Source organism: Helicoverpa armigera, chromosome 31 (assembly GCF_030705265.1).
Source record: "Helicoverpa armigera isolate CAAS_96S chromosome 31, ASM3070526v1, whole genome shotgun sequence".
Taxonomy (NCBI): domain Eukaryota; kingdom Metazoa; phylum Arthropoda; class Insecta; order Lepidoptera; family Noctuidae; genus Helicoverpa; species Helicoverpa armigera.
In genome coordinates, this window is record NC_087150.1 from 4,231,296 (window position 1) to 4,241,446 (window position 10,151).

A 10,151-nucleotide genomic window follows, 5' to 3' on the forward strand; every position below is an offset into this window, starting at 1 on the left:
GTACTTATTTTACAAAGTCATGCAGAAAACAAAAAAAAATCAGGAAGATTTTAAAATGGAGTACCCTCATTTAGGAAGTTCTTGAGATTTCAACTACACATACAACAGACACAGAGATCACCCTGACAGGGTTACTAGTTTATTTATACTTCATTTGGTAAGTATTTAACTTAAGATAAACAATATTTTTATTATTGAAAAAAAATCGTTAAAAAAAATAAAAATTTAAAACTTAAAAAAAATTACTTAAACAATTGATTTTCTATTTGAAACAGTAGTTTATTTAAAACTAGCTTCTGCCAGCGGTTTCACCCGCATCCCGTGGGAACTACTTCCCGTACCGGGATAAAGAGTAGCCTATAGCCTTCCTCGATAAATGGGCTATCTAACACTGAAAGAAATTTTCAAATCGGACCAGTAGTTCCTGAGATTAGCGCGTTCAAACAAACAAACTCTTCAGCTTTATAATATTAGTATAGATGTAAAAAGTCCTATCAAGGTTGTTTATCTTTAGTTAAGTAATCCAAATGCTGTATTCATGGAATTACTTTCCTGACTTATAAAACTGTTTGATTATAGACACTGATACTATTAACTTGAAGACTTTTAAGTAACATACCATATCTAGACAGTTAATATTATATATAAAAAATAAACATAAAAATCTATTGAAAAAAAAACTAAAATTTCACGACAAGGCGATATTCCACCAAACTTATAAGCGTCGACACGAGTCTACAGCTAGCATGTGTTCGCGCGGCGGTTGCAGTGTCGCGGACATGTTAGTAATGTTCGCACGCAATGTGTTACTGTTTGCTACAGCGAGTACACCACGAGATACATGCGGTGTGACAAACAGTGCCGCATAGCGGTAGAATATGGGTAAATGACGAAAATTAAGAACATTAAAATTACTTGAATAGATATGGCATGCTAATAATAACCTTCAAAAACTATTGCCACACAATTATAACACCATTAACACTAAGGCTCAGATTCCACCAAAACGTAGCAAAGTTTTTAAAAAACAACCAATAGAATTTCTCCGCTCGAAGATACTACAGACTACAGACAGACATGTGTTGCTGGGGAGTTTGTTGCGCCACTTCTTCCCAGCAATAACACATAGGAAGTGGTTAAGGGTGGGCGTTTTGGGGACTGTCTTAGTGTGTTTTTTTTACTTTCAAAGATTTTCAGCCAAATTTGTATTTATGTAAGATATTTGAATAACGTAATTCTATTGGTTGTACAGAAACTTCTCCGCTTCGCTTTGGTGTAGCCCCGGATCCTACAAACAAGTAACGAATCATTTTTCTTACGAACCAATCATTTTCTGACAAAAGCCTCACAGAATAAACGTCACAAATAACCATTCGTAAGCCAAACGACCCGTTCCTTACTCACACAAACCGGTCAAAAAAGTATACACATTTAAAATTCTATCGGTACCTCTTGCATCACCAACTTATATCCTAAACTCTGCAACGGCGCAAATTTCTCCTGACTCTGATTAAAACTGCCATACTCCGTCAACTCGACTATCGGAGCTGGTATTTCAAAATCTACCCTGTTCAAGTAATCATCATTTTCTATGATATTCAGATCGTCAAAACCATTTTCAGGATCCTGTGTCGAAGAAACTTCATTGAGGTTGTCGAAGTGGATTTCTGGGCGTGCATCTTCGAAAGGCATTTCAGGGTGTTTGAGTCTTATGCATTTATGGGAACGGAGCAATGACGGCCATACGAAAATTTCTTCACATACCTTACATTGCAGATTTTCGTAGTTGCTGTGTTGGGTTTCAATGTGGCGAGTCAAGTTGCTCGCAGAACATAGGTACTTGTCGCATGTCTGTGGAAAAGGAAAAAATCTTTAAGCGTTGTGATTAATGCTCAATCCTTCTACGAGTGAGAGGAGGCCGCAGCCCAGCAGTGGGACGATAAAAAGGCTGTAACAGTAACAGTATTTTTACTACTATCGTTTTAAGTCGTGGCCTAGATAGGCCACCACGACAAGGCCCTAAAAGGTAAAGAAAAAACCTTTCAAGGAGTATATGGGTTCGATACCAGGTCAAGCATATACTATTTTTATGCGACGGCCAAGAAGGGTATTTTGGGGTAACTTTCTAGCTAGTTGTTTTCGAAGTATGTAAATATGGATCAATTGAAATATGGGCCATGGGCAAGGTTTGCCCTAAAATCTTTACAATATTTTAAAGCTGAAGAAATTGTTTTAAAAGTGCTTATCTTAGGATCGATTTGAAAATATTCAGTGTTAGAGGGACAACTGGAAGCCGATCTTAACATAGTTGGGAAAAAAGGCTCGTAGGGCATTTTTTTGGGAAGAAGGGAAGGTGAAACTACTAGCTAAAGCAAGTTAATACAGAAGAGGAATAATCATATCATGGGTTGTTTCCAATAAGCTAACTTAGCTTTGATGGGCTAAATTGGATTGTAATACCTATAGAAACACTAACAGTGGAATTCTATAGCCAATCTGTGATTGATTTAGCGATTAAAGATCGAATTTTGAGACTCACTAGCCATGTAAATTATGTCAGATCGCAAATATCGGCCTTAAAAGGAATAGATGTTAATTTTTCGCATAGCATCTAATACTACACAAGCATACAGAAAAAATAATATTATATTTCCACCCATTCTGTCACTGTTTGCTAGAGTACATTTGAAAAAAACTGCGTCACTGTGCCGCACACTGGTGGAATCTCACCTTTATGTATTTTACTAGCAGTTTTGCCGTGGTCTCACTCGCATCCCGTTGTACCTACTGCCCATACCGGGATAAAATATAGCCTATGTTATTCGGGAAGACTGTAGCTTTAAAACAGTGAAATAATTTTTCAAACAGGTTAAGAAGGGGCCTTTAGGATAGACACAAACAAAAATGTTTCCTTTTTATGATAAATAAAAGTACTTAATATTATGTAGAATAGATTTGAAAAAAAATCTTTCACTGTTGTAAAGCTAAATTATCTCCGAGTATATTTTCCTTTTTTACGTTCCCAACTGAAACCTTGAAAAAATAGTTCACATATACACATATTTATTTATGCCTTCAGCAGTGCAATAAAATAACATAAAACTTCGCAACGCAAATAAAAAATAAGTGCAAGCATTAAAAGATATTTTATTACGCTTTCCACACATAGAATAAAAAACCAAGCCGAGTACTAACTAAAACAAAAATTAAAAAATATTATAAAAAAATACCAACCTGACACTGGTATTTGGAAATGATAGTTTTTTTACTCTTCGGATCAACTATTGGCTTTTTAATCTCTCCGTTACGGATATCAAAACTTTTAACATCAACAAAATCTGGTGTCTTCTTAAGAATTTTCCCTCCAATGTTAATCTTCTCTAAAATCAATTTCGGTTGCAAAAACAGCGGCAAAGGTTCATTGACATTATATGTCATTTTTATCTGTTTTTTCAAAACCCCTTTCCGTTCTTGAGAATTGTCACTTGTTATCAGAAAATGAGTCCATTTGTGTTGCAACATGCTTGTTTCGGTATCAAATTTCTTGAAGCATTGATCGCAGAAATAATAGTCTTTATAACCTGTCATCGCTTTGTTGGTTAAGTCCGGTAACAATTGTACATGACGTTCTAATGCGTCTCGTTCTACCGAACTTTCTTCGCAAAAATTGCAGAGGTACAGTCTCTCGTTGCCTAGGTTACGCATAGCGTATAAGCATATAGGTCTGTCATTCGAGTGTAGGAAAGCGATATGGTGAGCGATCGCACATTTAGATTTAAACTGATCTTTACAAATATCGCAGACGAAACACGGGTCAACGTGATCGTAACTATGATCTTTTAAATCCATGAATCTGAAATAAGTCTCTTCGCAAGTCTTACAAGTATGCAGTTTTAATACTTTGCACACCGTTCTGCGGTGATCGTTGAATTTTACTTTACTCGGTAAAAACAGGCCGCAGACGTCACAATGCAGTTTAATATGTACTTTGAAAAAGGTTCGGTCAACGAAGTTCTTATTACAATAGTTGCAAATATAACATTTGCGTTTTTTATGTCTTTGCTTCATGTGCGTCCGCAGAAACTTGTAATTTTCAAAAATCTTAGGACATTTCCTACATTTGTGGTATTCTTTGACCTCATGGATGATAACATGGTCTGAAAAAGATACTCTTTTCTGTGGCTTCGCATTAGGCTTATATACAATCATATGTTTATTTTCTTGATGTTTTAGAAGCTTTTTCTCACTTGAATAACCTTTTTCACATATTTTACACTTTATATTCGACATGCTGGCTTTATCGCCGTCAGAATCTGAGTCTGACGTGTGGCTAGACGCCGAATTCTGATCAGAATCTGCTTTCAACTTATTCAAATCTTGTCTGGTAATGTTTATTGTGCATTGCTTCAAAAACCGGTTTTTAGGCGGGTTTTTACCTCTTGACGGCTTCATACAAGGTTTCTTACCTTTAATCGAGAGGTTTAATGTTGATAAGTAAGGAGTTATGTCATACCGCGGCACTAAAACAAGAGGCACCTTCTCAAAGCCCCGGAAACCGATTTCAGGCGCGATATTTTTGTAATCGTCAGCAGATATGCGACGATAAGCCGTGTGTTGAGCACTTTTAGTTCTCTTGGTTCGTTTATTAACGCCATTGCTTGTGGACATCAGAAGATGCGAACGACGCGGGAAAATAAAATAATAAAAAGAAAAAATTAAAGTTAATGCTAAAAACGTCAACAACACTATATGTCATGCTAATCGGAGAATGAATTGCAGAGGTGGCCAATCGCCATCACTCTTTACTGTCGTAAAAAACCGGAACGAACCGATTTTTTTTTTTACTTTAATAATTTATAACCACTTCTATGTTAAATCAAAGGACGAACAACAAATTACACTGTTATACAAAGGATAAATAGACTCTTAAATGTATTTTTATTGGTAAAATTATTCACATTTTAACAATTTCACAAATTAAAAAACCGGTATAACTTGTCTCTTTGTTCTCAGTCCTTATATAATCTGTGAAAGCTGCGTTCGGATACCTGATCGCAAATACAAAAATGTTTGTAATACACAAAGTTGATATCAATTTTTAATTAAATACTACCAAATAGACTAATATGCTTCAGCTATTTTAATCGAAAATTATATAATACTTGACGAAAATAAGTTGATTACAATAACTTTGCACACTTGATAGAAAAAACACGCATTGGAGTAATTTCTCTGTAAGAGCTTCTGAACGTGTTCGTACAATAGCTCTAACTTCCAAAATATTTTATCGAATTTTCTCACGCCATTAAAAACGTTCTTCCCTATTCGATAAGGACTAAAATCCCATCAAAGATAAAAACCGTATTACATAACATTATGACAACTGTTTATCTAATTTGATTTTTCTTATCCGTTGTAGACACCTACTTTCAGTACTAAAGTCAGTACGCAAAATAATCAATTCGCAAGAATTTACGTAAACAATTTATTTTTAAGCCGCTGCCGCGAGCTGTACTGTCGAAATGTTCCCTCCGACACGTATTAGGAGTTGTCTTCCTGTTATAAATCCGTTATTTAGACAGAAATTGCGCCCACATAGACCTTTTCGCCAGACTGCTACGCTCCACAATCAAAGCCAAACAAAGACACTACAACGAAATAAATGGATGAGTTTTAGATCTATAATTACTCGATGGGTGCCGTTAGGAAGTGCTATTTACGTCGGATGGTGTTATATTCGTGCAAGCATTAACTATGAAGTCTCAAAAGTGGAAATTTTATTCTACGAAATGTTCCCCTTCCGTGTTACAAGTCGTATTTGGGGAAAAATCGCTGCCTGTGAGCTTCCTACATCGCTACGAAGCTTTGTGTACGGTACGTACATTAAAATGTTTAATGTTAACTTGAATGAAGCTGAGTATACTGATCTTAAGTATTATAAAAGTCTGTCAGCGTTTTTTACTCGACCGTTAAAAGAAGGTGCGAGATATATTTCGCCGTCTCCTTGTGTCTCTCCCGCTGATGGCGTGGTTTTAAACTGTGGGCCTGCAGACACAGACAAGATTGAGCAAGTCAAAGGAGTTACATATAGCCTAGAAGAGTTTCTCGGTGAAAATAAATGGGCAAAGAGAAAAGAGGACTCATATTACGACTCTTTACTGACAAACAAAGACAATATACTCCATCAATGTATTATTTATCTCGCCCCTGGAGATTATCATAGATTCCACTCACCGTGTGACTGGACTGCCACTTTCAGAAGACACTTTTCAGGCAAACTCTTGTCGGTAAACCCATGGTTAGCGAGACTGATACCCGGTTTGTTTGCGATCAATGAACGAGCGGTCTATGTTGGCGAATGGAAACATGGCTTCTTCAGTATGACTGCTGTTGGAGCAACAAACGTTGGTTCCATAGAAATTTATAACGATCCCGAATTACGAACGAATACTAAAGGACGAAGGAATCGGATAAACGAATTAGAATTGGGAGCGGTTTCAATGAAGAAAGGTGAGCTATTCGGTCAATTCAACATGGGGAGTACGATTATTTTACTATTTGAGGCTCCGAAAGACTTTAAATTTGACATGGCATCCGGTGACAAGGTGCTCGTAGGGCAAGCGTTGACCGCAGCTGCAAAAGAGGTGTCTAGATGACCTGTCTACGACGATTTTGTTTGCGTAGCCCAAGTTATCATGTTTTTTTACGTTATGTTAATTTTTATGTGAATTCGTTGATTGTTTTTGGCTTTTGACCACCGTAGTGTGACCGTTGCTATGGTTACGTTATTTGTGTATATAGAGTTGATTGGTCTTCCATAGTATGTTAATTTTACAAACCTAAAATCCCTTTGAGTAGGCTAGTATCTAAATTTTATTAATCTTGATAGTACCTTTTATTTCTTTGAATATGGCCAAAAATCTATGTAAATACAATAATAACAATTACTTAATCAATTGAATCATTATTTGGCTGGTTCCATGAAAAAATGAAATGTAAATTATAATATAAAACAGAAAATATGATCTATACAGTACTAATACTATAAAGAAAATTCTTTTTTTTTGTTTGTTTGTTTCTATCTTACAGACTTCAAAAGTACTGGCCCAATTTGAAAAATTCTTTCACTGTTTTGAAACTACACTATCCCCAAGTGACATAGGCTATCAATACTAATACACTCTTTTGCAAAAAAAGCGGGCACCTATGCGAAATCTTAGTTTTAAGGACTTTACGTGTATTTCAAATGGTTTTAATGATTGCAGTATGTTTCTAGCATCAAAAGGGTTAGCCAAGCATGCGTGAGAGTGTATTCTAAATTTGAATTTTGTACAATTGCTAAGAAATTTGGTTAAACCTTGTTTTGGACTAATTGCTGGCAGAAAGTTCGTCGGTGTTTTGAAAAGTTTTTGAAGGGATTTTCAGAAAACTGATAATGCAGTTTTAATAAGTGATTAATGTACCTTTTTGTTAGATCAAAACATTTTTGAAAAACTATGCGTATTTGATAAAATTTTAACCTGGTCTAAATGGGCTATACTGATGATTGATGGCAATGTTAAGAGTTTCGGTATTTTAGTGTAAAGCGTTCTTCTGTTTAGATATTATACCCACATGTTTTAAAATATCGCTTTTTCATAATTAAACACTATTTAGAGGAGTATCAGTACATTGGGCTGCGACAAAACCAATTTAAAGTAAGCAGTGCCGATCACAACTCGTCTCCTTTCGGACTTTAACATTTTTAAAAATCTTGAAATTCTACAAAATACAGAAAATAGCGCATAGACTGTAAGCACGAGGTCTTAAGGTCTCGTAATCACTGATTTTTAAACAACCTCGTCTCTTGGGAAACTCCGTAGACCTCCGAAGATCTATGAGTCTGAGCATTCAAATAGCGTGTTTTCATCCCACTGACATTTTATTAAATAAACTTGCCTGCACCGAGATTTTCTAGCATCTACAGCACTTTCCTGCTTAAATCTTAACAATAATTGGCTATCTGCTCATTTCTTAAGAAACATACGTTTGGTCAATACTTTTGAATTCTTGACTCCCTTTCAGCGAAATCATCGTTTAGTAACCCGATACCTATGGAGTTATAGAGAGCTTCAACGCGGCAATAATTAGACTTTTTAGATAGCTTAAACCCTCTTCATCATTTTTCATGTTTTCATTTCATTTCATTTCACAAAATTTGGTATTTTTTAATGTCAAAGTCCGATAGGAGACGAGTTGCGATCGGCACTGCTTACTTTAAATTGGTTTTGTCGCAGCCCAATGTACTGACACTCCTCTAAATAGTGTTTAATTATGGAAAAGCGATATTTTAAAACACATGGGTACAATATTTAAACAGTAGAACGCTTTACACTAAAATACCGAAACTCTTAACATTGCCATCAATCTTCAGTATAGCTCATTTAAAGCAGGTAAAAATTTTATCAAATACGCATAGTTTTTCAAAAATGTTTTATCTAACAAAAAGGTACATTAATCATTAATTAAAACTGCATTATCAGTTTTCTGAAAATCACTTCAAAAACTTTTCAAAACACCGACGAACTTTCTGCCAGCAATTAGTCCAAAACAAGGTTTAACCAAATTTCTTAGCAATTGTACAAAATTCAAATTTAGAATACACTCTCACGCATTCTTGGCTAACCCTTTTGATGCTAGAAACATACTGCAATCATTAAAACCCTTTAAAATACACGTAATGTCCTTAAAACTCAGATTTCGCATAGGTGCCCGCTTTTTTTGCAAAAGAGTTTATTATAAAGAGGAAAACTTTGTTTGTTTGTTTGGTTGTAATGAATAGGCTCAAAAACTACTGGACCGTTTTTAAAAAATCTTTCACCATTTAAAAGCAAACTCAAACTCAAACTCAAAATTTTTTATTTCAAATAGGCCTATGAAAGCTCTTTCGAAACGTCAAAGTTAGGTGCACGGTTCCAAAGAGTTGGTCTCATGGAGAAGAACCGGCAAGAAACTCCATGGACACTCTTTTTAAAAGAAAATAAAAATAATTACAGACATACAGTTTTCTATCTAGTCCTGAGAATGTTATACAATCCAAATTGAGCTAAAAATGTATTAATAAATTATACAAAATAATTTTAGTGCAATCTTTACTGGAAAATAATTTATACAATTCAAAGAAAAAATATATTGGGTAACCAAGTTATTATACAATACAATTTGGGGTCTTGCTGGCTTGGGCTTGGCTGGTCTGGGCGGAGGCACTCCCGTGCCCGTGGTCGCCGGGGAAGCCACATGTGCAGAGAAAAAGAAAAAACAATATTAATTTAGCGCCAGGCATCACTGTCATTAATGTAATCCTGAATTTTATAATACGCTTTTTTAATCAAAATGTTTTTAACTACATTCTTAAATTTTTTATCCGTGAGATCAAGGATACATTTAGGTAGCTTGTTATAAAAACGTACACAATTCCCTAAGAACGACTTATTTGTTTTTGTTAGCCTAAACTTGGGAACCACTAATTTATGTTTGTTACGTGTATTTATCTGGTGAATGTCACTTTTAACTGTGAATTTATGGATGTTTTTGCGAACAAACATAATATTTTCAAAAATATACAAGGAAGGTAATGTAAGTATATTAATTTCCTTAAAGAATTCTCTAAGAGATTCGCGAGAGCCCATGCCATAGATCGCTCGGATCGCCCTTTTTTGCAAAACGAAAATTGATTGGACATCAGCCGCTGCCCCCCATAGCAGAATGCCATATGACATCACGCAATGGAAATAGGCGAAGTATACAAGCCTGGCCGTAGCTATATCGGTCAGTTGTCTGATTTTTCTGACTGCAAAAGCAGCAGAACCAAGTCGCCCTGATAGGGAGGATATATGGGGACCCCATTGCAATTTACTGTCAATGGTAATGCCCAGAAATACTGTGCTGTTAATTAACTCTAATTTGCTGTTATCGAGCATTATATTTGTTTCAACCGCAGTGACGTTAGGCAAACAGAACTTAAGACATTTAGTCTTGGAAGCGTTTAATAATAAATTGTTGGCTGCGAACCATTTGGAGAGAATTTCTAGGCTTTCATTAATGTGACTAACATTGGGGTTCTTACGCTTAACTTTAAAAACAAGGGAAGTGTCATCCGCAAACAAAATAAC

The 10,151-nt window shown here is 35.5% G+C and overlaps 2 protein-coding genes across 2 annotated transcripts; one reads left to right on the top strand and one right to left on the bottom strand.

The window, feature by feature from the left end:
* Positions 1–283: 283 nt before the first annotated feature.
* LOC110382699 (zinc finger protein 62) lies at positions 284–4,800 on the bottom strand. The gene is made up of 2 exons (XM_021343368.3): positions 3,235–4,800; positions 284–1,851 (listed from the first exon to the last, which is right to left on the bottom strand). Exons 1-2 carry the CDS (start codon positions 4,666–4,668, stop codon positions 1,432–1,434), a joined length of 1,854 nt encoding a protein of 617 aa, XP_021199043.3. The 5' UTR covers positions 4,669–4,800; the 3' UTR covers positions 284–1,431.
* Positions 4,801–5,315: 515 nt separating this feature from the next.
* On the top strand, positions 5,316–6,818 carry LOC110382697 (phosphatidylserine decarboxylase proenzyme, mitochondrial). Its single transcript, XM_064043284.1, has one exon. It carries the CDS (start codon positions 5,523–5,525, stop codon positions 6,654–6,656), a length of 1,134 nt encoding a protein of 377 aa, XP_063899354.1. The 5' UTR covers positions 5,316–5,522; the 3' UTR covers positions 6,657–6,818.
* Positions 6,819–10,151: the final 3,333 nt, after the last annotated feature.